Source organism: Heloderma suspectum, chromosome Z, assembly GCF_057233095.1.
Source record: "Heloderma suspectum isolate Gila_16-S chromosome Z, 16-S_ref, whole genome shotgun sequence".
Classification (NCBI taxonomy): Eukaryota; Metazoa; Chordata; class Lepidosauria; order Squamata; family Helodermatidae; genus Heloderma; species Heloderma suspectum.
In genome coordinates, this window is record NC_139476.1 from 12295025 (window position 1) to 12322041 (window position 27017).

Consider the following 27017-nt stretch of genomic DNA (forward strand, 5'->3'; position numbering starts at 1 on the left):
CACCTTTTTTCTTTTTTAACTAACTTTTTTTTATTTATTTGTCTTGTAACATACACTTCCACACCAGTGGGACTCTGCTTTTAACCTCTACTGAGTAGAGGAGCAGGCAGAGACTAGTCTAGAACAATCATAAAGCTAGACACAAAAAGGGAAAAGAGGCTATGGAAGGACAAGACTCTCCAGTGGTGGTGACCTGCAAGGTGTGTGCGATGTTTGTTTTCTTGCCTGAGAACAACATGGCCTGTTGTTCTCAGGCAACAACAAGTGCAAGTTGATCAACAACTTGCGAGAACAAGAAGTGCAAGTTGATCACGCTGCTGGAAGAAAAAGTAAGTGGACTGGAGCGGCGACTGTCGACCCTCCGGGGAATAAGAGAACATGAAGAGTTCTTGGACAGAATGGTGGAACTACAGCAGCAAAGTGAAGAACAGACACTTGAAGAGCAACAGCAAAATGAGGCAGAAGTGGGAAATGCTGAAGTGAGGAAAAATGCAGTAGAGGATGTTGTTGTTCAGTCGTGTCCAACTATTCATGACCCCATGGACCATAGCACGCCAGGCCTTCCTGTCCTCTGCTCTCTCCCGGAGCGTGCTCAAGTCCATATTCATTGCATCGGTGATGCTATCTAGCCATCTCATCCTCTGCCGTCCCCTTCTCCTTTTGCCTTCAGTCTTTCCCAGCATCAGGGTCTTTTCCAGGGAATTTTCTCTTCGCATTAGGTGGCCAGAATATTTGAGCTTCAGCTTCAGTATCTGTCCTTCCAATGAGCACTCAGGGTTGATTTCCTTTAGGATGGACTGATTTGACCTCCTTGCAGTCCAGGGGACTCATAAGAGTCTTCTCCAGCACCACAGTTCGAAAGCATCAATTCTTCAGCGCTCAGCCTTCCTTATAGTCCAGCTCTCACAGCCATATGTTGCTACTGGGAAAACCATAGCTTTGATTAGTCGGACCTTTGCCGGCAAGGTGATGTCTCTGCTTCTTACTATGCTGTATAGGTTTGCCATAGCTTTCCTCCCAAGGAGCAAGCGTCTTTTAATTTCATGGCTACAGTCACCGTCTGCAGTGATCTTGGAGCCCAAGAAAGTAAAATGTGTCATTGCTTCCATTTCTTCCCCTTCTATATGCCAGGAAGTGATGGGGCCAGATGCCATGATCTTTGTTTTTTTAATATCGAGTTTCAAAACAGCTTTTGCACTCTCCTCTTTCACCCTCAACAAGACGCTCTTTAGATCCTCTTCGCTTTCTGCCATTAGGGTGGTATCATCTGCGTATCTGAGGTTGTTGATAATTCTCCCAGCAATCTTAATTCTGACCTGTGATTCATCCAACCCGGCGTTTCTCATGATGTACTCTGCATATAAGTTAAATAAGCAGGGTGACAATATGCAGCCTTGTCGTACTCCTTTCCCAATTTGGAACCAATCGGTTGTTCCATGTCTGATTCTTACTGTTGCTTCTTGACCCTTGTACAGGTTTCTCAGGAGACAGGTAAGGTGGTCTGGTACCCCCATCTCTTTCAGAATTTGCCAGTTTGTTGTGATCCACACAATCAAAGGCTTTAGCGTAGTCAATGAAGCAGAAATAGACATTTTTCTGGAATTATCTTGCTTTCTCCATGATCCAGCGAATGTTGGCGGTTAGATCTCTAGTTCCTCTGCCTCTTCGGAACCCAGCTTGTACTTCCGGTAGTTCTCGGTTCACATACTGCTGAAGCCTAGCTTGTAGGATTTTGAGCATCACCTTGCTGGCATGTGAAATGAGTTCAATTGTACGGTAGTTTGAACACTCTTTGGTGTTGCCCTTCTTTGGAATTGGAATGTAAACTGACCTTTTCCAGTCTTGTGGCCACTGTTGAGTGTTTCAAATTTGTTGGCATATTGAATGCAGCACTTTAACAGCATCATCTTTTAGGATTTTAAATAGCTCAGCTGGAATACTGTCATCTCCACTAGCTTTGTTGTTAGTAATGCTTCCTAAGGCCCACTTGACTTCACTCTCTAGGATGTCTGGCTCAAGTTCAGTGACCGCACTATCATGGCTATCAGGGACATTAAGATCTTTCCTGTATAGCTCTTCTGTGTATTCTTTCCACCTCTTCTTAATCTCATCTGCTTCTGTTAGGTCCCTGCCTTCTTTGTCCTTTATCATGCCCGTCTTTGCACAAAATGTTCCCTTGAGATCTCCAATTTTCTTGAAGAGATCTCTAGTCTTCTGTTGTTTTCCTCGATTTCTTTGCATTGTTCATTTAAGAAGGCCTTCTTGTCTCTCCTTGCTATTCTCTGGAACTCTGCATTCAGTTGGATATATCTTCCACTTTCTCCCTTGCTTTTCACTTCCCTTCTTTCCTCAGCTACTTGTGAAGCCTCATCAGACAGCCACTTTGCTTTCTTGCATTTTTCTTTGGGATGGATTTCGTTGCTGCCTCCTGAACAATTTTACAGACCTCCGTCCATAGTTCCTCAGGCACTCTGTCTATCAGGTCTAATCCCTTAAATCTATTCCTCACCTCCACTGTATATTCACAAGGGATATGATTTAGGTCATACCTGAATGGTTTAGTGGTTTTCCCTACGTTCTTCAATTTATGCCGAAATTTTGCAACAAGAAGCTCATGATCTGAGCCACAGTCAGCTCCAGGTCTTGTTTTTACTGACTGTAATAGGGATGGACAAAAGTCACTTACCTGGTCCCGCAGCTTGCTTCACGGTGGGGGGGAGGTGCTCCGTTCCTCCCCGCCAAAATTCTGGCCGGGGAGGGAGGCGCTCCATTCCTCCCCGCCGAAATTCTGGCCGGGGGGGAGGTGCCCCGTCCCTCCGGCCGAAATTCTGACCAGGGGGGGAGGCACCCCATCCCTCCGGGCGCGAATCCTCCTGGTCAGCCAGGATGCAAATGGCGGCGGCCATAGCCGCCGCCGTTTGCGTCCCTGCAGTCAGCCGTGATAGGCTACGTAAATACTTACGTAGCCTATCACAGCTGACTTTGGGGGGGGAAGTGCGTACGGAAATGGCGGCGCCCATGGGCGCTGCCATTTGCGTTCCTTATTTGGGCACATGTAGTCTACGTAAACATTTACGTTTAAATGTTTAATTTAGCGTTGCCCTTATTTTCGCTGTAGTCTACATAAATGTTTATGTAGACTACACATGGTCAAATAAGGAACGCAAATGGCGGCGCCCACTTTTTTTCCCCCCAAAGTCAGCCGTGATAGGCTACGTAAGGATTTACATAGCCTATCACGGTGTTTTTTGAAAATCTAGCTGTGATAGGCTACCTAAATCTTTACGTAGCCTATCACGTTTGCTTGTGTGTGTGTTTTTTTTTTACTTGGAAATGGCGGCGGCGGCAGCCGGTCAGAAGACCGGCCACCGCCATCGCCGCCGCCGAACCGCCTCTGGGTGCCGCCAGTGCCAGGGACATTCGGCAAAGGTAAGTCCCATTCCGGGGGGGGCAGGGGGGCAGACCGTTTCTCCACCAATTTTGGGGGGCCGAATGCATTGGCATTCAGCTTCCTGGAGATTCGTGGAGAAATTCTCCGACATCCCTATGTATAGAGCTTCTCCATCTTTGGCTGCAAAGGACATAATCAATCTGATTTCAGTATTGACCATCTGGTGATGTCCATGTGTAGAGTCGCCTCTTGTGCTGTTGGAAAAGAGTGTTTGCTATGATCAGCGAGTTCTCTTGCAAAACTCTATTAGCCTTTGTCCTGCTTCATTTTGTACACCAAGGCCATGCTTGCCTGTTATCCCGGTGATTTCTTGACTTCCTACTTTAGCATTCCAATCCCCTATGATGAAGAGGACATCTTTTTTTGGTGTTAGTTCTAGAAGATGTTGTAGGTCTTCATAGAACTGATCAACCTCAGCTTCTTCAGCCTCAGTGGTTGGGGCATAGACTTGAATTACTGTGATGTTGAATGGTTTGCCTTGGATTCATACTGAGATCATTCTATTGTTTCTAAGATTGTACCCCAGTACTGCTTTTCCCACTCTTTTGTTGACTATGAGTGCTACTCCATTTCTTCTAAGGGATTCTTGCCCACAGTAGTAGATATGATGGTCACCTGAATTAAATTCACCCATGCTTGTCCATTTTAGTTTGCTGATTCCCAAGATATCGATGTTCAATCTTGCCATCTCATGTTTGACCACCTCGAGCTTACCTTGATTCATTACCTTGATTCATTCATTCCAGGTTCTTAAACAATATTGTTTTTTACAGCATCGGATTTTCTTTTCACCACCAGACACATCCACAGCTGAGTGTCCTTTTGGCCTTGGCCCAGCTGCTCCACTCTTTCTGCCACTACTTGGAAATTCCCTCTGCTCTTCCCCAGTAGTATATTGGATACCTTCTGACCTGAGGGGTCATCTTCCGGCATCATCTCTTTTAGCCTTGTGATACATTCCATGGGGTTTTCTTGGCAAGAATTTCCTTCTCCAGTGGACCACATTTTGTCAGAACTCTCTGCCATGATCTGTCCATCTTGAGTGGCCCTGTACGGCATAGCTTATGGCTTCACTGAGTTACGCTGAGTTATGCAGTAGAGGATACTCCTTGGGAAAGGGTAACAGTTAGGAGAAGAAGAACTAGACACCACTCTGCACCAGTGGAAGCAGTGGAGTTGTGGAACCGATTCCAGGTACTTGCGGATGAGACTGGAGGACAGCCTGCAGAGGAAGAATCACAGGGGAACCTACATGAGAGAGCAAGAGGCTGAAGGTCAGTCAAACAGAGGCGATGAAACCCAGGCCTACAACAAGAAGAAGAGAAGAGTGGTAGTAGTGGGAGACTCCTTGCTACGTGGGATCGAGACCCAAGTATGTCATGTTGTCTCCCGGGAGGACGGATTAGAGATATGACTGAAAGTTTGCCTGCACTCATAAAGCCCACTGACAGGTATCCCTCCCTTCTCATCCATGTGGGAACAAATGATACCACCAATCGGAGCTATGAAGAAATTACGTCAGACTTCGAAGCTTTGGGAAGGAAACTCAAGAACTTTGGGGCCCAGATAGTTCTCTCATCCATCCTTCCAGTAGTTAGAAGAAGGATAGAAAGGGAACGAAAAATACTCTGCGTGAATGACTGGCTACGAAGGTGGTGCCGACGAGAGAGATTTGGATTCTGGGACCACAGGCTATACTTCCTGGAAGATGGCCTGTTGGCAAGGGACGAGTTGCACCTCACAAAGGATGGGAAGAATGTGTTTGTCCACAGCATGAAGAACTTCATCAGGAGGGCTTTAAACTGAATCCTACGGGGAAGGGAGATGTAAAGTTGGGAGTAACAATGGACGTAGGCACATGCACTGCAACGGAGAGAACAGCTCTGATAGCACCCAATAATAGTCTTCAGACACATGTAGGAAGAAAGCCAGACTATGAAGCACATGGTCTTTGATATCTATATACTAATGCCCAGAGTATGGGAAACAAACAGAACAAACTTGAACTCTGAATACAGGAGGGAAATTATGACTTGATAGGTATAACTGAGACTTGGTGGGATGACTCTCATGACTGGAATACAGCAATTGAAGGATATAACTTGCTCAAAAAGAACAGGGGGAACAGAAAGGGAGGTGGGGTTGCACTGTATGTGAAAAATACACATCTCTGCACAGAATACAGGAGGATGAGCTTGGTAGCCCCATCGAGAGCATCTGGATCAAAATAAATGGAGCAAAGAATAAAAGGAACCTGATGATCGGAGTCTACTACTGGCCACCCAAGCAAGGAGAAGACTAGGATGAAACTTTTGAAAAGCAAATAGCTGATGTTTTAAGGAAGCATGATGTAGTAGTAATGGGGGACTTCAATTTCCCCGATATTTGTTGGGAGACAAATTCTGCAAAACATGGCCCCTCCAGGAAATTCCTGACTTGTGTGGCGGATAACTTCCTCCTACAGAAAGTAGAGGAAGGAACTAGAGGTCTGGCTATCCTTGACTTGATCGTAACCAACAGAGATGACTCAGTGGGTAAGGTAGCAGTTACAGGAACTCTGGGGGAAAGCGACCATGTTGTACTTGAGTTCTTGGTTCTAAGGGAAGCAAAAGCCGAGTGTAGTCAAACGCATACCCTGGTTTTAGGAAAGCTGATTTTAATAAACTCAGAACAATGATCAGTAAGGTCCCATGGCAAGTGACTCTAATGAGAAAAGGAGTCCAAGATGGGTAGGAGCTTTTAAAAAAGGAAATTCTCAAGGCACAATTACAAACTATTCCAACAAGAAGAAAAGGTGGAAGACAACAGAAGAAGCCAATGTGGCTTCACAAAAAGCTTAGAGATGACCTGAAAACAAAAAAGGACACATATAGGAAGTGGAAAGAAGGCCAGGTAACAAAGGAAGAGTACAAGCAGGTAGCACAGAATTGCAGGGATGGCGTCAGGAAGGCTAAAGCTGAGAATGAGCTGAGGTTAGCGAGGGATGCTAAAAGCAACAAAAAGGCTTTCTTCAGCTACGTGCATAGTAAAAGGCAGAGGAAAGAAATGGTTGTTCAGCTATTAAATACGGATGGCAAAACGATAACAGATGACAAAGAAAAGGCAGAGGTGCTCAATTCCTACTTTGGCTCAGTCTTCTCCCAAAAGAGGGTCTATGACCCCCCTGGCAAAGGCAAAGTACAGGCTGAAGGGGCAGGATCGCAGCTTGAGATCGACAGGCATATGGTCAAGGAACATCTAATTACTTTGAATGAGTTCAAATCTCCAGGGCCAGATGAACTGCACCCTAGAGTAATAAAGGAACTGGCAGAAGAACTCTCAGAACTGCTCTCCCTTCTCTTTGAGAAATCATGGAGGACGGGGGAAGTGCCAGATGACTGGAGGAGGGCTAATGTTGTCCCTATCTTCAAAAAGGGTAAAAAGGAGGAACTTGGGAACTACAGACCAGTCAGTCTGACATCAGTCCCTGGGAAAATTCTGGAGCAGATGATAAAGCAATCCGTCTGTAAGTGTCAGGAACGCCTTGGTGGCCTATCTCAGTAGATTCCAATAGCCAACTCAAGACACAGACAAAAGGGAATTATTTTCAAAGCTTTAATCCCATTACAACTTAATGACTCTTTCAGATGCTAATCACCAGTGGCTAAAGCAAGGAACAGCAGTGTGGCCTAAGCTTCAGGCAGGCAGTTGATTCCCGTTTGAAAGAGAGTCACTTGAAGACCCAGGACTTATGGGCTAGGGAGAGATCCTCCCTCTTTCCCTTGGGTCCATGGGAAGCGGCTGTTGCTTGCGCACCAAACGGGCGCTATGCCTCCTTTCCGCACCCTCCATCGCTCATCGCTCTTTGTGTCTGCATTGAGCATTTAAGAAGCCCCCCTCCCGCACTCCCTCACTACCCGGGTCACTAACTATCTCTGGAATGCTGGCAGGAGGAATTTCTGCCAGGTGCTGAGACTGTGAGGGATAAGCTGGCTCCCCTCACATGGATTGCTGTTCCTCCTCAGAATCAGAACTACTCTGGGGTTCTATCGGCTCAGTTTCCACCCTGACAGTAAGCACCTTGAAAACAATGCAGCGATTACTCAAAGCCAACGTGGATTTGTCAAGAACAAGTCCTGCCAGACAAATCTGATCTCATTTTTTGATCAAGTAACCTCCCTCGTGGACCATGGGAATGCTGTAGACATAATATACCTTGACTTCAGCAAAGCTTTTGACAAAGTGCCCCATGATATCCTGATGAGCAAACTAGCTCAAAGTGGGCGAGATGTAACAACGATCCAGTGGATCCACAGTTGGCTACAGAATTGGACTCAAAGAGTGTTTATCAATGGGATCTTCTCAAAGTGGGGACAGGTCAGGTAATGAGTGGGGTACTGCAGGGCTCAGTCCTGGGCCCAGTGCTATTCAACATTTTTATGAATGACTTGGGGGAGGAGGTGCAGGGAATGCTGATCAAATTTGCAGATGACACAAAATTGGGCAGGATAGCTAATACCTTGGAAGACAGAAACAAAATTCAAAGTGATCTGGATAGACTGGAGCGCTGGGCAGAAAACAACAGAATCACATTTAATAGGGATAAATGCCAAGTTCTGCACCTAGGAAAAAGAAACCAAAATGCACAGTTACAAGATGGGCGATACGTGGCTCAACAACACTACAAGCGAAAAAGAATCTTGGAATTGTTGTAGATCACAAGCTGAATATGAGCCAACAATGAGATGTGGCTGCAAAAAAAGCCAGTGCTCTTTTGGGCTGCATTAATAGAAGCATAGCTTCCAAATCCCGGGAAGTACTAGTTCCCCTCTACTCAGCACTGGTTAGGCCTCATCTGGAGTACCGTGTCCAGTTCTAGGCAGCACGCTTGAAAAAGGATACAGAGAAACTGGAGAGGGTTCAGAGGAGGGCAATGAAGATGATCAAGGGACTGGAAACAAAGCCCTATGAAGAGAGATGAAAGAACTGGGCATGCTTAGCCTTGAGAAGAGAATTCTGAGGGGAAATTGGATAGCGCTCTTCAAGGACTTGAAAGGCTGTCACAGAGAAGAAGGCCAGGATCTCTTCTCGATCATCCCAGAGTGCAGGACGCGGAATAATGGGCTCAAGTGACAGGAAACCAGGTTCCAGCTGAACATCAGGAAAAGCTTCCTGACTGTTAGAGCAATACGACCATGGAACCGATTACCTATGGAGGTGCTGGGCTCTCCCACACTGGAGGCTTTCAAGACAAGGCTGGACAGCCACCTGTCAGGGATGCTCTGACCTGGATTCCTGCACTGAGCAGGGGGTTGGACTCGAGGGTCTTGTAGGCCCCTTCCAACGCTACTATTCTATGATTCTATGATTCTATGACAAATTTTTATTTTTGGTAGTGAAATGTTTGACCCTCCCCAGAATTTGACACTTGCATCTAAGAGTCAAAGTTGGGCCCTGAAAGTCAACATTGATGTCTACTGACTGGTTAAGAGAAATGGATATTTTGATTTTCAGTGGACTTAAAATTGAATGGTTGCAAGTCTCCCATCTGTTGTTGTTGTTGTTCAGTCGTTCAGTCGTGTCCAACTCTTCGTGACCCCATGGACCATAGCACGCCAGGCCTTCCTGTCCTGCGCTCTCTCCCGGAGCGTGCTCAAGTTCATATTCATTGCATCCGTGATGCTATCTAGCCATCTCATCCTCTGCCGTCCCCTTCTCCTTTTGCCTTCAGTCTTTCCCAGCATCAGGGTCTTTTCCAGGGAGTTTTCTCTTCACATTAGGTGGCCAAAATATTGGAGCTTCAGCTTCATTATCTGTCCTTCCAATGAGCAGTCAGGGTTGATTTCCTTTAGGATGGACTGATTTGACCTCCTTGCAGTCCAGGGGACTCGTAAGAGTCTTCTCCAGCACCACAGTTCGAAAGCATCAATTCTTCGGCGCTCAGCCTTCCTTATAGTCCAGCTCTCACAGCCATACATTACTACTGGGAAAACCATAGCTTTGATTAGACGGACCTTTGTCGGCAAGGTGATGTCTCTGCTTCTTACTATGCTGTCTAAGTTTGCCATAGCTTTCCTCCCAAGGAGCAAGCGTCTTTTAATTTCATGGCTACAGTCACCGTCTGCGGTGATCTTGGAGCCCAAGAAAGTAAAATCTGTCACTGCTTCCATTTCTTCCCCTTCTATATGCCAGGAAGTGATGGGGCTAGATGCCATGATCTTAGTTTTTTTAATGTTGAGTTTCAAACCAGCTTTTGCACTCTCCTCTTTCACCTTCAACAAGAGGCTCTTGAGATCCTCTTCGCTTTCTGCCATTAGGGTGGTATCGTCTGCATATCGGAGGTTGTTGATAATTCTCCCGGCAATCTTAATTCCGATCTCTGATTCATCCAACCCGGCATTTCTCACGATGTACTCTGCATATAAGTTAAATAAGCAGGGTGACAATATGCAGCCTTGTCGTACTCCTTTCCCAATTTGGAACCAATCGGTTGTTCCATGTGTGGTTCTTACTGTTGCTTCTTGACCCTCGTACAGGTTTCTCAGGAGACAGGTAAGGTGGTCTGGTACTCCCATCACTTTAAGAATTTGCCACAGTTTGTTGTGATCCACACAATCAAAGGCTTTAGCGTAGTCAATGAAGCAGAAATAGACGTTTTTCTGGAATTCTCTTGCTTTCTCCATGATGCAGCGAATGTTGGCGATTTGATCTCTAGTTCCTCTGCCTCTTCTAAACCCAGCTTGTACTTCCAGTAGTTCTCGGTTCGCATACTGCTGAAGCCTAGCTTGTAGGATTTTGAGCATCACCTTGCTGGCATGTGAAATGAGTGCAATTGTGCGGTAGTTTGAACACTCTTTGGCGTTGCCCTTCTTTGGAATTGGAATGTAAACTGACATTTTCCAGTCTTGTGGCCACTGTTGAGTGTTCCAGATTTGTTGGCATATTGAATGCAGCACTTTAACAGCATCATCCTTTAGGATTTTAAATAGCTCAGCTGGAATACTGTCATCTCCGCTACCTTTGTTGTTACTAATGCTTCCTAAGGCCCACTTGACTTCACTCTCGAGGATGTCCAGCTCAAGTTCAGTGACCGCACTATCATGGCTATCAGGGACATTCAAATCTTTCCTGTATAGTTCTTCTGTGTATTCTTTCCACCTCTTCTTAATCTCATCTGCTTCTGTTAGGTCCCTGCCTTCTTTGTCCTTTATCATGCCCGTCTTTGCACAAAACGTTCCCTTGAGATCTCCAATTTTCTTGAAGAGATCTCTAGTCTTTCCCATTCTGTTGTTTTCCTCGATTTCTTTGCATTGTTCATTTAAGAAGGCCTTCTTGTCTCTCCTTGCTATTCTCTGGAACTCTGCATTCAGTTGGGTATATCTTCCCCTTTCTCCCTTGCTTTTCGCTTCCCTTCTTTCGTGAGCTACTTGTAAAGCCTCATCAGACAGCCACTTTGCTTTCTTGCATTTCTGTTTCTTTGGGATGGATTTCATTGCTGCCTCCTGAACAATGTTACGGACCTCCGTCCATAGTTCCTCAGGCACTCTGTCTATCAGGTCTAATCCCTGAAATCTATTCCTCACCTCCACTGTATATTCATCAGGGATATGATTTAGGTCATACCTGAACAGTTTAGTGGTTTTCCCGACGTTCTTCAATTTAAGCCGAAATTTTGCAAGAAGCAGCTCATGATCTGAGCCACAGTCAGCTCCAGGTCTTGTTTTTACTGACCGTATGGAGCTTCTCCATCTTTGGCTGCAAAGGACATAATCAATCTGATTTCGATATTGACCATCTGGTGACGTCCATGTGTAGAGTCGCCTCTTGTGCTGTTGGAAAAGAGTGTTTGCTATGATCAGCATGTTCTCTTGGCAAAACTCTATTAGCTTTTGTCCTGCTTCATTTTGTACACCAAGGCCATGCCTGCCTGTTATCCCGGTGATTTCTTGACTTCCTACTTTAGCATTCCAATCCCCTATGATGAAGAGGACATCTTTTTTTGGTGTTAGTTCTAGAAGGTGTTGTAGGTCTTCATAGAACCGATCAACCTCAGCTTCTTCGGCCTCAGTGGTTGGGGCATAGACTTGAATTACTGTGATGTTGAATGGTTTGCCTTGGATTCGTACTGAGATCATTCTATCATTTTTAAGATTGTACCCCAGTACTGCTTTTCCCACCCTTTTGTTGACTATGAGTGCTACTCCATTTCTTCTAAGGGATTCTTGCCCACAATAGTAGATATGATGGTCACCTGAATTAAATTCGCCCATGCCTGTCCATTTGAGTTCGCTGATTCCCAAGATGTCGATGTTCAATCTTGCCATCTCATGTTTGACCACCTCCAGCTTACCTTGATTCATTGATCTGACATTCCAGGTTCCTAAACAATATTGTTCTTTACAGCATCGGATTTTCTTTTCACCGCCAGACACATCCACAGCTGAGTGTCCTTTCGGGTTTGGCCCAGCCGTTTCACTCTTTCTGGCGCTACTTGGAAATACCCTCTGCTCTTCCCCAGTAGCATATTGGACACCTTCCGACCTGAGGGGCTCATCTTCCAGCGTCATATCTTTTAGCCTTGTGATACGTTCCATGGGGTTTTCTTGGCAAGAATACTGGAGTGGGTTGCCATTTCTCCCATCAGGTGCCGGCAAATATTGACTGCTGCCAATATTGAAAAGCTTCCATAAGGGCATGAAGAAAAGCCCTATTGGATCCAACCAAATGCCAGCAGGGTGTACAGAGGGAGAAGAAAGGGGATGCAGGGCCATTCTACCAGCCCTGCTAAAAGACTAATTTTTCTTCTTCCCACCCCATTCTTTTTCCTTGTGGTTTATGCCTATTTTAGACTGCGGGTAGGGACAGTCTTAGTGTACTGATAGCATGTAAGCCACTCCAAGAAACTTTTTGGCCGAGGAGCTGGATAAAAATATTTTAAGAAAATAAGAAAATAAATAAATAATGAACAAATAAGCGAAGGTCTCTGTGCCAACATTCTGCTGTCCACAGTGACCAGCCAGATGCAACCAGGGGACAGAGACAACAGCTCTTCCCAACTGTGTCCCCCACCCTGCCAGAAACTGGTATAATGAAGAGAGAGACTCCCTCTGAACGTGGAGGTTTTATTTAGCTACAATTAAGAACATAGGAGCCCCGCTGTATCTGACCAAAGGTACATCTAGTTCCACATCTTGCATCTCACAGGGGCCAACCAGAAGCTTCTGGAAAGCTGGTTATTTCCTGGCAAATGGTAGCCAAAGGCATACTGGCCCACATGATCGAGCTCCATGAGTTTCACGGAGGTTTACTTTATAATGGGGCTAGCTCAGCTCTGATGGAAGTGGCAACTCAGGCTACGTCTCCCTTGAGGGTCCAGGCGAGATGGGGAGTAGACAGGATTTCAGGGATTTCAAACAGGTTCAGGAGAAGGGTGAATGAATCCCCTCTTCTGTATGCGAAACTGCTGTGTATGTTCCATGTCCAGCTTTAACTGTTCCCCTTTCCTGCTGGCCAGGGCCAGCCCAAGATATTTTGCTTCCTGAGGCAAAGGTCAAGATGGTGCCCCCCTCCCACTCCATGTACAGAAGCTGACTGGACTGGCAGATGGATTTGTCTTCAACACTAATGATGGGACAACGTTCTCCACTGAACATGAAGGCAGCAGGCTAAGTTAGGGGGCACAGAGTAGGCTGACAGGCACACAGCTCTCTCCTTGAACTCCTTGCCTCCTAGCAACTGCCACCTGCAGCGACTGCCTCACTCTGCCTAATGGTAGGACTGGCCCTGCTGCTGGTTAAGCTTGCAACATCTAAATATCTCTGCAGTCTCCAGGGGTTTTGCTGCCAAATGTTCCTGTGGCAACAAAGCCGCTATCAGCAAATGATTTGGCTCATGACTTCTCTGGGTATGTCTAAACATGCACTTTAGGTGCTTATGGCCCTGTGTCCATAAGCACCTAAAGAAATGTGAGGCCTTGTGCCAGGGACGGGGACGCGGGGGGAGAGACACCTTGTTAATCTTGCCCTCTTTCACAGACACTCTGATAATATGTATAGCCCCACAAACCCAGCCCCACAGAACAAACAGAGTGCACAGAAGCATTCGTGTTTTGCTGTTCTGTTTGAGTAAGGTGAAGCCTCATGTTCTATGATGAGAATGTTCGGCTTGATTGGGGGGGGGATTTGACCCCAAATTGCCCCACCCCCAGCTCATCTGTTTTCTCTGCCACCACAAGTTTTGCGGAAGAGGCACTCCTCTGCGTGGCTGGCGGCAACCATTTCAGTTTCTCATAGGTTCCCTGGGAACAACAATCTGTCAACACATAGCATGTTTCCCAGGGTACTCCTGGGAAAAAAATGGCTGCCACTGGCCATCCAGAGGGCTATTTCCAATGCTGATAAGGCCCTTCTTTCACTGCAGTTTCTTTCCCATTTGGTCCTCCCCTCCCCACCACCCTGCTTTTGATGATGTGGCCTCCTAATTTTTGCCATGTGCAAACCTGGCAGCAAAATGAGCGGGGAGACATTTTGGCTTCAGCCTAATTTTTAGCGTGTTCTGCTGGCTCATTGCTCTCTAATTTCTGGTGCTTTCTGGAAGGAAGGAAGGAAGGAAGGAAGGAAGGAAGGAAGGAAGGAAGGGTACCCCATAATAAAGCAAGATGTTATTAGTCTATGAGGAATTTACAAGACACAGTGACAGTTTAATGAGGCACACTGCATCTCATCCAAGGCTTGGCTTTGCAAGTAAGCCTCAGGGACCCCACAGGCAGGCCTTTGAACAGGCAAAAGCAAAAGGTAGTCCAAGATAGTATCCTCCTTCCATTCCACATCCTGCATATGTGGAGCAAGAGAAAGAAAAAGGAGAGACACAGATCCCACGAGACGAGAGAGGGAGAGGGGGAAAGAGAGAGAGAGCACACGCACATGGAATAGAATAGTAGGGTTGGAAGGGGCCTACAAGGCCATGCACTCGCTCCCTGGCATTTCACAACTTTGTCCTGACACAAGCCAGACCTGGCATAGCACACGCCATTGCAGAGAAGTAGAGCAAATGTCCAAGGAACAGAAGAAAGGCAACACCTTCTCTGCTCTTAATTCTGCTGTTTGTGATGTTTCAAAATTTTAATAATTAAAATAAGTTTTTATTTTTTAATTGCAAGTCGCTTTGGCATCCCTATGTGCTCCGAAAGTCAAATCGTACATTTAGAAATAAATAAACCAAAGTAAGAGCTTTTATCTATGATAATAAAAGAGGATGCATGTCTGTCCGTCAGCACCATAGTTCCAAGACTGTGAAATCTAGACCCCTGTACTTGGCATGCATATTAAGGGACCCTAGGAGCATGTGTCTCAGGGTTATTTTTTAAATGCATTAATTTTAAATTATTGTAGTGTGTCAATTTATTTATTACATTTATATCCCACCTTTTTTCCTCCTAAGGAACCCAAGGCGGCGTACACAATCCTCCTCCTCTCCATTTTATCCTCACAACTACAACCCTGGGAGGCAGGTTGGGCTGAGAGTCTGTGACTGGCCCAAAGTCACCCAGGGAGCTTCCATGGCCCAGTGGGGCCTAGAACCTGGATCTCCTGACTCCCGGTCCGAGACTCTCATCACTACTCCATGCTGGCTCTCTGTGTGGTTGAAGCCTGCAGTAACATCTTCAGTCATTAGGGGGGAACTTCCCTAAGAACTTTGCAGTCCATACATGTTGAAGCCAGGGGAAATTGGTAGGTGAAGGGACAGCATTATATGGTTCCTTTCTCCCCTCTACTGTGGGGCAGGGAATGGAGTGGGCAGACCCCTCCCTTGGGTACATCATAGCAGGGGCCATGCCTAGGGGTGTGAGTGGGCATGGCTCCAGCCAGATGTGGTGGGCACAATGTGGTAAGTTTGCTTGGGGGAGGCTTGAAAAGCTATCTCAACCCATTCAAGGCTGGGTCCATTCGCTAGTTTTTAATCAAAGCCAGAAGTGGGGTGAGACGGGGCTTTGTTCCAGCTCTAGGGCAAGCTGTTCCTTCAGCCCCATCCCACCTCTCCGGTTTACCTGGTGATCAAAACGGCAGTATCGTGGTTGGCTATGCCATTGTCCGGAATAGCGTTTCCATTGCCGTTGCGGTTCACGATGGCCTTCTGCCACTTGCAAAAGCTGTCAAGGGACTTCCCAGCGTGGTGGTTGATCTCCAGAGTTGGCTGGGGAACATGACAGATCACATTCTTTGAACATATATGAACATATAGACCGGTCCACTCATTGAAATATTTTGGAGAGGCTCCGCTTCATGCCATGCCAAATTCTGACCTGTTTTTGGTTGGGGCACTGGACAGGGCCTTCTCTGTGGCTGCACCGCATCTTTGGAATTCCCTTCCTATGCTCCTTTGATGGTTTTCTGCCACAGTGCAAAGACTCTTCTTTTTTGGTGAGTGTTTGACTCGCTAACTTTTAGTCTCTCTGGTATATTATTCTGAATTGTGCTTTTTTTTTTTTTTAAGTATTTGTTAGCAATGTTGTATGCTTTATTGGCTTGGACCCTAAGAGCTCTTAACTTAATAGGGCATTCACAGAAGGAAAGATTCATGTCCCTGGCTTTCCCCTGCAGCCACCTATGTGCCAGAGTAGACTCTCCAGAAGATTGGGTCTCCCTCCAGAATATGGGATGGGATGCACTATTTACGAGGGTGGGGGAAGAGGATTGGAAAATTTCCTTTTGTGAACTTGTTTAAGGGTGCGATCCTATGCATGTTTAGACAGAAAAAAATCCTACAATTCCCAGCATTGCCCAGGCAGCATGGCTAGCCAAGGAATTCTGGGAGTTGCAGGACATTTTTTCTGTCTAAACATGCATAAGATTGCTCCCTAAGTAATCTTGTGTTAGGACTCATGGTATTGCATTTATTGTCTTCTCTTAATTCTTTAAGCTCTCCTGGACATTTTACTGTCAAGATGAGGGTAAATATATTGTTATTCCATTAACAGGTTGCTATATGCCAAGTCAGGGCATTAGAAAACAAGAAGAGCCTTTCTGGATCAAACTAAGGGTCCATCTAGTCCAGCATTCTGTTTGCATAGTGATCAACCAGCTGCCCATGGGAAACCCACATTGGCTCAATGCATTGCAACCTTGATCCTCTCTAACTGGTGACTTCTCTCCTATGTTTCATCCATGAGTATTCCCTATCCTTGCAACCTAAGGAACTGGAGATACCAAGACCCTTCTGCATTGCTCTACCACCAAACTACTGCACCACCACACACAATTCTTTAAGGTACCAAAGGTTTTGACAAGTGAAGGATTCTAGCATCCAGTCCCAAGAACCATCATAGCAGCCAAAGTTATTATCCCGCAGGTGTTCCCAGCACCCCATCCAGTGCCCCCCCCCACCAGTTTCACTGTGGGCAACAGGGCAACAGCCAGCAGCCCAGCACTGAAAAGAGGAACACTGGGCGAAGAGACTGCATCACAATCGTAATTTTCCCAGAATGCCTCTTGGCCCACAGCCCACGGGCATTCTGGGGAAATTGGTGGTGGCTGCAGCTGTCATGCTTTGTGATTCTCTTCAGAGCTCCAGGCTGCGTTTAAAAAGGTTTGTGCGTTCTTTTCCATTAGAAAAAAATGCACAATGGGTTGCACAATGGGTTTGTGCAAGCATAATGCATCATTGCCTGCGCAAACACACTTACACAAATGTAGCTTTAGTTGGATTCCCCTCTTGAGCATAGTTCGGAACCTAGTTTCCAACAGCGCAACACTGAATGACACAGTTGGATACCGGTCACTCCCCAGTTCAAACAAAGACAGAAAAATACAGCATCTCCATCAAATGTATTAAAATACAATACGACATAGAAAAAATGTACTAAACATATTCCAGTGCTCCCCCTTGGGAGTAAGTCCCATTGAACTTAATGGAGTGCTCTGAATCAACAGAGAACATTGCTTCTGAGCTTGGTGGGGTGGGGGATCAGATGTGTCTCCCTTCGTTGCAGGGAGGGATTTTATCCTCTTCTCCCTCTGATTGAGAAATGCAGAGGCCGGAGATGCAATTGGCAGGAGATTCTTGCCTTCACGCCTGTCAAATCTGCGCAGGTCTCCTTCCCTGCAACCCCGCTCCCATCCTCAGTGCCTTCATCATCCTGCCCCACTGACATTGGAGCCCCCAGCCTCCACTGGCATATGCCATGAAACTTTATTTTATTTTGAAACAAGGTAAAGGCAACAAAAAGAATTAATCCGAAGTACTGCAGAGAAAGGGCCAACTGTTATCCCTGTTTCGAAATCTTCCTCAGTAAGAAAAGGACTCACATGCTGTATAGTCCCACAACATTCCTATAAATTGTCCACATTACATACAATCACAAAAATAATCAATATCCCAACAAGAGATGTGAAAGCCTTAAAAAAAAAATACCGAGAAACATGGGGGGCGAGGTGTTTCCCCCCACCCCTATCCCGACGACTGTTTTTGTTTTTTTCTGAAAAATTAGAAAAATTAAATAGCTTTGGATTATGAAATCATTTATTTTAGAATGTAAGACAAAGTATTTATATAGTGTTACCCAGCCTTTACTCCCCCCCAAAATGTTTCCTAAAAACTATATAATAAGAACACTTTTATAGAAAGATCAGAGATGTAAAATGTCTGGAAATCATGAAGACATGGGGAAAAATGTTTTTTTTAATCCCAGCATAGTTAGTCTTTCATTCCTTATTAAAATTATTGATCTAAAGAATATTTTACTGATAAATATTTACGCTCAGTTTCCCAACATGTGAGTAGAGTCACCATTGTGCATTCTTGACAGCTTGGGTTTTGTTCTGTGGAGTCCTGTGTTTCTGATGCTGTAGCAGTCATTTAATGTAGTTCTAACATATTCAGACAAGAATTACAAATTTACTGAGTTTATTTTGAAAAGTTTTAAAATATAATGATAATTTTATGAGCAAACTAAGGAATACATAAAATAACTTTAGGAACAGAAAAGGCTGCTTTGTGTTCCTAAAGCAGCCCTCCCCATCCTGGTGACCTCCGGATGTTTTGGACTATAGCGCCCAGCATTCCTGACCACTGGCCATGCTGCCTGAGGCTGATGGGAGCTGAAGTCCAAAATATCTGGAGGGCACCAAGTTGAGGAGGGCTGTCTTAAAGCAACAGAGTGATTTTAGATCTGCAAAGAGTGCTTAAAAATAAGTATTGCTTATTCTTAAATGTTTCCCAAAATTTCTGTTTCCAACCCTCCCCCCACCCCAAAAAAAGGTTTTTCTCCATGGCCTCAAAATGTCCGGAAATTTTACACCTCTAATCCCAGCCAAAAGCTTCACATGAGTTGGCAACAGCCAAGGCCAAAGAACAGAAAGGCCTCATGCTAAATTTGCTCAGACATAAACTGGGACCTTCTGAAAAATTAATGACAGTTCCGTCAGCTATGTGCAGAGAGCTCCCATTGTATGTAATCAGACCATTTGTCTGAACATTGTGGGACAATACAGCATGTGAATCCTTTTCTTACTGAGGAAGATTTCAAAACAGAGATAACATCCAGCACTCCATCTATGTCCCACTTTAAACTGGGTCCTGGCTCTTTGTTAGCCAATGCAGGGATATAGACAAGAGAGAGGTCAATTAAGCAGGCAAATGGTCAAGCATAGGCAAGCAGTCAGATACGTGGGGTCACGCTAATGCAGAGGTGGTCAAAAGAGCAGGCAGAGGTCGGTTAGACAGTCAGGCAAGAGGATCAGGCAACAGCAAGAGCGGTCACGATAACAAGCAAGAGGTCGCAGTAAATCGGTCAGGTACATTACGCAGTCCAGAATCAGGGTTGCTAGGCAGTCCAGGGGGGTCAGCAAACAGAGCATCAATCGCACGGCACAGTTCAGGAGGCAAGGTACACAGCAGTATAGCTGCTAGAACAGTGCTGTTTCCAACACTAGCTAGGCAGATACCGAAGGCTTTTGACAGCAGAGCCTGTTGCCCCACCCAGGGCTCAGCTGCAGCATGTTAGAGCTCTCTAGTCAGAGCCCTGCTCACGAGGAGTCCCTTCCCTCTGAAGTAGACCTCCACTGCAGCCTGGCACTTCGCTGAGGTTCCTCTGCCTCCTCTGGCACCATCGCTCCCTGGGACTTGGGGGTGCTCAGCCTCCTCCTCCAAGGCAGAGCCCCCCGTCTTCCTGAGCAGCCGGGACCTCAGCAAGCTCTTCCATGGATTCAGGCCCCTGTCGCGGTGTGGGCCCTGGCAGGAACTGGGAATCGCCCTCTGTTGGGGCCCTCTGACTCTTCCTCCTCAGAGGAGGAGTTCAGTGGGGACAGAACAGTCTATAGTACTTTCGATATTGTATACAATGTATATGTCTATTCTTGCAGTACATTTTGTACATCTTGTATTTGTGTACTCTTTTAATACACTTAGGCAATCCCATGGCTGCTAGTCAGCAGCTAGATGGCCGTAGGATATGTGGTTTTCTGGGAACCAACCTCAAAGCCCATGCTCCGAGGTCAGTTCCCGGAGAACCGACTTTCCCCCCTTTCTGTGCTGCTTCGCAGGCAGCGTGGAACGGCCCCGTGCTCAGAAGAGGAGTGCAGAGCGGTCAAAATGAGGTGTTCGGGGGGGGGGGTGTTCCAGGGCAAGGAAGGTGGAAATCCGGTACGACACATCCTATTTGTCATCTAGCAGCCTCCTTCCCGGCTCTGCCTTCCCACGGCTAGACAGCTGAAATCGGCTGTCTAGCCGAAAATGCGGGACAGGAGAAGCACGGAGGGAACGTGCTTCTCCTGCCCTGCATTGCGTAGGCGGTCACCTCCGAGTTCGGAGGTGGCCTCCTATCCCCACAGGATTTTGCCCTTAATGGAGATACTGTATTTTTTTTTATCATTGCTTGAATTGAGGAGTGCTTTTTTTTTGGCATTTTTAGAGCCTGACATTGCTTTTTTCCCCTCCTCCCTCCCAGTCCTCTTTCTTTCTGTGTTGTGTTTTTTTATATGGTAAGCCTATAGGTGGGGACTGTCTTAAGAAATATCTTTGTAAGCCACCTTGGAAGCCTATAAATCAATCAATCAATCAATCAATATTTCTCCACCATGCCAGGCTGATAAAAGCTCGCTGGCATTTTCTAAGGTATACAGAGTTCTATTCTCTCTCATGTAGGAGGACTGAGGGAATTGTAGTTCTGTGAGGGAAGCTAGGGATCTCAGCACCTTCTGTGAGGGAAGCTAACAGACATCTCAGCACCTTCACCAAACTACCATCGCCAGGATTCTCTGGGGGGAACCATGAAGGTTAATCTGGTGTGACAGCAGTGTAAATTTGTAGGGCAGAAGCATGGCCTAAATGGTAACAATGGCTCTATGAGGGGAACCACAGGTTGCTTTCTCAGTGACCTGCTGCCCTTCTTTCTTCCCTTTGGGAAACCATCCTTACCTGGTCCTCTGTCAGCAGGATGAGACGGGTCACGAGGATGTTCACAATATTGCCCAGACTTGAGTCTTGGAAAAGTTTAGCAACCTGACCTCCAGAAAACAAAGAAAGACCAGTGTTAAAAACAAGATGGGTTCAGCTCTATGGTCAATCCGAGATGTCAAGTTTTTAGCATCCTTCTCCGGGGTCTGCAGGAGAAGGAGTAAAAGTTCAGAATGAGGGGACAACATTTCAGGGGAAGGGGAAGGCGAGTTTCTGCTTGGAGCTTTTGCCATTGGCTGTGCTACATATCTATCAAACCCTGCCCTCACCCACTAGCCTCTTCCCATAAGAAGATAAAAGCAGGCACCATCTTTTGCCTCAACCAGTCCAGGCAGCAGTAAGCTCCACCTCTCTAGCCCAATGGACTCTGCCCCATCATTGCTAGGCACCTCCCTTTATCTCCCAGGCTCCACAGCTTGAGTTGAGTCTGAGGAACTACAAGAGAGCTGGAAACCCTGTCATCTCCTGTGCATCCGTGTAACGTGTGAATGTGACAAATCTAAGTCAGCAGATGTGTCAGGTGTGGACCTGAAGGATGAAGCTGTCAGTGGCTGGGATTTCAAAGAGGAGGGTTACTGGTTGGTGATGAGGACAGTGGGAAAAATGTCTTGGTTGTAACACTTACAATATTCATAATAGCAAGGATGTACTGCTCTATGTCCCGCCGGCCATGGTAGCCCACCATCATCTTATCGGCCACCACGAGGGTCTCCACGTAACGCTCGGTGCTCACCGACCTCTTCAGCGGCAGCTGCCCCCGTTGGGTAAGGTTGCCCAGGGTCTTCACAGGGGAGGGTTTCAGCATCCGTAGCCACCACAGCCGACCTTTCCATGGTTTCTCATCTGAGGGAAAATGGCTGTGAGGCACATGACTTCCCTTCCTCTTCCACAGCATTACACTGCGTGGCAAAGAATGCCGCTCCCCAATTTGCCACAACCTTCCCTGGAAAACTCTCAGGGCCAAAACACACTTTAAAGACATCGACTTGTATTCTAGACTTGGTGCAGTGGGCCTGATATGGATTGGGACCCTAGTGTGTGTGTGGGGGCAGAAGCGAGTGCTTAACCCTCCCTGCTCCCCCGGTTTCCCAATAGGCAATGGTTCTTTTGGGCTATTCAGAAACAATAAGCACACTAGTGGATGAAGTCAAAAAGAAGTTTCATTAGCAAGAAAATAGCCTAGCAGAGCACAGAAGTAACACAATCATACAGAAGAAAGACAGCAAGGAGAAATTACAAAGGAAGATTATGTGTAGAAAGCAAGCGTGTTACGCTCATGCCCCTTCTGCTACTGGGAATCTCAAAACAGACCTGGACTGCGGAAGGTGCTAGGTACAAGCCAGGCCAAGTCTCGGGGTACGCTTGCTGCTGAAAGGGTTTGTCTAAGGGGTGTTTGCATGTATCTACCTGAATGAGTGAATGAATGAATGAATGCTCCTGTGAATTTAATTCAAAGAAAGAAAGGTGTGTTTAGGGTTGCCAACTTTTTCACTAGGCCCTGCTTCTGTTTCTTTAACAACAGCCTGAAACTTAGGCATTAATTAGGTAATGACTAGGCAATTCCCATGATCCCTCACTATTGACTATGCTGCCTAGGGGTGATGGAAGTTGTAGGCCAGAACATCTGGAGGGCCACAAAATGTCCATCCCTGAATTAGGCAATGCTTCCGCCATTGTTTTTCTCCATGCTAGGCAATGCGTCACCAGATTAAGCTTTGCACGCCAAGCTTCTGTTAATGGTGCAGGAGCAGGGTTTGTAAAAAATAACAATAAACTGGTGATGCTAGGTGAGGAAAACCTGTAGATTTTCCTTGCCACAAGAGGGCAGAGTAGACCTGTGGAATTCATTGAGAATCAATCTATCTACTAGTTTTCCTATCTCTATGGTGGTGGAGGAGTGATGAAGGGCACTTTATAAAAACAGATGAACGTTCTAAATTTTGCACAATCTCAGTTATTTTGCATAATTTGTGCTAAACTTCCTCCCCACCCCTCAAACTGGAAATCTTATTTGGCCACTCCTCTGGCTCTAGAGATTTCGCCAGGCATCACCCCATACACATTCTTTCAGAATTTTTGAAATCTCAAGGACTAGAAACTTCCTTTTAGAGATAATAAATAAAAAGTAAGCTACGGTTCTCAGGGAGTGGAATTCTATATCCAACACTGTACTGTATTTGTGTGCCAAATTGTGGCACTGATATAGCCCAGGTCATACCTAACACGCCACAGGCAGCGTCCATGTGAGGGTGCTGGAGAGAAGACCGTTTATATACCACATGGGGGCTCCCTTCACTTTCACGCCCACCACTGATGTTACCGCCGGGGGTCAGTGGTTCAATGAAGTACTCCTCGTCATCCATGATGATCACACCGTGCTGGAAAAATGAGTAGAGGGGAGTTGTATTAACAAAATAATTTAATGATGTTTAATAACAAAACAAGATACATAGTTACATAGCCCTGTTCCCACATCTTCTCTGAGTGGCAAAATCTTCCAGACTGGTTTTGCCTTGCATGGGGGAGCAACTGGATAATACTTAACCATGTCTGCTAAGTTAATACTTAACTTCATTTGCAAATGCCCATGCTGCACAGCCTGTTGGAAGGTGCACTCCAAAAAACGAGCAGTTGGTCACCAGAGAAGAATTTATGTAGACCCCTTTCCCAGAGTAGCCTCCTCCCCAATTTCAACTACAGCTGGAGACTGACCCCCCCACACACAATCTCCCTCTTAATGAAGCTAAATCATGGGCAGCTTCTGGGGGTCAGGGGTGCATTGCCCCCAACCTGGTCCCCACCTCTGCCCTTCCTTCCATACCACAAAACCCTCCTCCAAGGTTTTGCTTGAAAACAAGGCCCATGCTTCTCACAAAATCACCAGGTTTTTTTGCCATTAATGCACTGACAAATTTCTGCAGCAAAATTGGTGGAATGGCCATGAAGGCCTGTGGGGCTGCAGATGTGTGTGCGTGTGCAGTGCAGGCCTGTGGGGCTGCAGTTGTGTGTGCAGCTAGGTGTGTGTGTGTGCAGTGCAGGCCTGTGGGGCTGCAGTTGTGTGTGCAGCTAGGTGTGTGTGTGTGCAGTGCAGGCCTGTGGGGCTGCAGATGTGCATGCAGCTAGGTGTGTGTGTGTGTAGTGCAGGCCTGTGGGGCTGCAGATGTGTGAGCAGCTAGGTGTGTGTGTGCGGTGCAGGCCTGTGGGGCTGCAGATGTGTGTGCAGCTAGGGGTGTGTGTGTGCAGTGCAGGCCTGTGGGGCTGCAGATGTGTGTGCAGCTAGGGGTGTGTGTGCGCAGTTCAGGCCTGTGGGGCTGCAGATGTGCGTGCAGCTAGGGTGTGTGTGTGCAGTACAGGCCTGTGGGGCTGCAGATGTGCGTGCAGCTGGGGGTGTGTGCAGTGCAGGCCTGTGGGGCTGCAGATGTGTGAGCAGCTAGGGGTGTGTGTGCGCAGTGCAGGCCTGTGGGGCTGCAGTTGTGTGTGCAGCTAGGGGTGTGTGTGTGCAGTGCAGGCCTGTGGGGCTGCAGATGTGTGAGCAGCTAGGTGTGTGTGTGTGCGGTGCAGGCCTGTGGGGCTGCAGATGTGTGTGCAGCTAGGGGTGTGTGTGCAGTGCAGGCCTGTGGGGCTGCAGATGTGTGTGCAGCTAGGTGTGTGTGTGTGTGTGCAGTGCAGGCCTGTGGGGCTGCAGTTGTGTGTGCAGCTAAGAGTGTGTGTGCGCAGTGCAGGCCTTGGGGCTGCAGTTGTGTGTGCAGCTAGGTGTGTGTGTGTGTGTGTGCAGTGCAGGCCTGTGGGGCTGCAGATGTGCATGCAGCTAGGGGTGTGGGTGTGTGGGTTCAGTGCAGGCCTGTGGGGCTGCAGATGTGTGTGCAGCTAGGTGTGTGTGTGTGTGTGCAGTGCAGGCCTGTGGGGCTGCAGATGTTGTGCAGCTAGGTGTGTGTGTGTGCAATGCAGGCCTGTGGGGCTGCAGATGTGCATGCAGCTAGGTGTGCGTGCGCGCGCGTGTTTGTGTGCAGTGCGGGCCTGTGGGGCTGCAGATGTGTGTGCAGCTAGGTGTGTGTGTGTGTGTGCAGTGCAGGCCTGTGGGGCTGCAGTTGTGTGTGCAGCTAAGAGTGTGTGTGCGCAGTGCAGGCCTTGGGGCTGCAGTTGTGTGTGCAGCTAGGTGTGTGTGTGTGTGTGTGTGTGCAGTGTAGGCCTGTGGGGCTGCAGATGTGTGTGCAGCTAGGTGTGCGTGCGTGCAGTGCAGGCCTGTGGGGCTGCAGATGTGTGTGCAGCTAGGTGTGTGTGTGTGAAATGCAGGCCTGTGGGGCTGCAGATGTGCATGCAGCTAGGTGTGCGTGCGCGCGCGTGTTTGTGTGCAGTGCGGGCCTGTGGGGCTGCAGATGTGCATGCAGCTAGGTGTGTGTGTGTGCGTGTGCAGTGCAGGCCTGTGGGGCTGCAGATGTGCATGCAGCTAGGGGTGTGGGTGTGTGGGTTCAGTGCAGGCCTGTGGGGCTGCAGATGTGTGTGCAGCTAGGTGTGTGTGTGTGTGTGCAGTGCAGGCCTGTGGGGCTGCAGATGTTGTGCAGCTAGGTGTGTGTTTGTGCAGTGCAGGCCTGTGGGGCTGCAGATGTACATGCAGCTGGGTGTGTGTGTGTGCAGTGCAGGCCTGTGGGGCTGCAGATGTGTGTGCAGCTAGGTGTGTGTTTGTGCAGTGCAGGCCTGTGGGGCTGCAGATGTGCATGCAGCTAGGGGTGTGGGTGTGTGGGTTCAGTGCAGGCCTGTGGGGCTGCAGATGTGTGTGCAGCTAGGTGTGTGTGTGTGTGCAGTGCAGGCCTGTGGGGCTGCAGATGTTGTGCAGCTAGGTGTGTGTTTGTGCAGTGCAGGCCTGTGGGGCTGCAGATGTGCATGCAGCTCGGGGTGTGTGTGTGCAGTGGAGGCCTGTGGGGCTGCAGTTGTGTGTGCAGCTAGGGGTGTGTGTGCAGCAAAGGCCTGTCAGGCTGTATGTGTGTGTGCAGCTGGGTATGTGTGCGATGAAGAGTGGTGGGGCTGCAGGTGTGTGTGCAGCTGGGTGGGTGTGCAGTGTAGGCTGGTGGGTTGCAGGTATGTGTGCAGCTAGGTAGGTGTGCCATTAGGGATTTTGGAGAATTCCGCTAGGGACTCCATTGAGGCCAGATTCTAAAGAATCCAGTGCCCTGGAATCCGTGGCAGAACAGGGCAATCCCCCCCCCCCGCCACCCTGCGGAATCCTCCTGGGATGGAGCCTACCTGGCGGCAGATGTGGTGGCGGATGTGGCGACAGCAGATGCGGCGGCAGCTCCGGCTCCTCTTCCGGCTGCTGCCGGGCTGCTGCGGCCACAAATGGCAGCCGCTATGCCATTTGCATCCCTGCCTTTTGCCATGATAGGCTACATAGATACTTACATAGCCTATCAAGGCTTGGCAGGGATGCAAATGGCAGCTGGCGTAGCGGCCGCCATTTGCGGCTGCAGCAGCCCAGAAGCGACCGGAATACAGCTGCAGCCGGCCCCGGCCAGCAGCTCCGTGGAGTTGCTGCAGAGCAGAGCCAGCCGGGGAGGATTCCAGGGGGAGGGACGGAGTGCCTCCCCCCCACCATGGATGCCCCGGAACGGAGACAGGTAAGGGATTTGTACATCCCTACGTGCCATGAAGGATGGTGGGGATGCAAGTGTGTGCACAGCTGCGTGTGTGTGCAATGAAGGCTGGTGGTGCTGCAGATGTGTGTGCAGCTGGGTGTGTGCAATGAAGGCTGGTGGGGCTCCAGGTGTGTGCGCAAGCCACATATTGCCCACCACTGACATCATGTCATTTCAGAGACATTGTGGGGGAGAACGGTGGTCAGCAATGAATCTCATCATTGGAAGGGAGTGGGGTCCTCTGGGGAACCCAGGAGGGCTGGATTTGCCCCCCTGAGGTTCTTCACCCCTGCATTTGGCCTCTCTCAGACCTCCTTGGGACATACCTGGGGACTGCGTGTCAGTAGTGGGGTGGCCCATCCTCTTTGATTTGTGGCCCTGCCCATCGCTGGCATGGAGCCCCCAATGTGCTTGTGGCAAACCCACTGGGATCTGTACAAGATCTGGAAATAATAAGTAGCAACCATCCAATGCAGCACAGAAGATGGATACAAATTTAGACTTGA

At 47.8% G+C, this 27017-nt stretch overlaps 1 protein-coding gene across 1 annotated transcript in view; it reads right to left on the reverse strand.

Annotated features, from left to right (window-relative positions):
* The window catches only part of ADAMTS10 (ADAM metallopeptidase with thrombospondin type 1 motif 10), an 80993-nt gene that overhangs the window by 39459 nt on the left and 14517 nt on the right, over positions 1–27017 (reverse strand). Inside the window, exons 3-6 of the mRNA XM_084825529.1 lie at positions 23100–23259; positions 21507–21724; positions 20843–20926; positions 15477–15622 (exon numbers count right to left, since the gene is read on the reverse strand). Coding sequence (XP_084681655.1) covers positions 15477–15622; positions 20843–20926; positions 21507–21724; positions 23100–23259 — 608 coding nt within the window. The remainder of the gene's footprint in view (positions 1–15476; positions 15623–20842; positions 20927–21506; positions 21725–23099; positions 23260–27017) is intronic.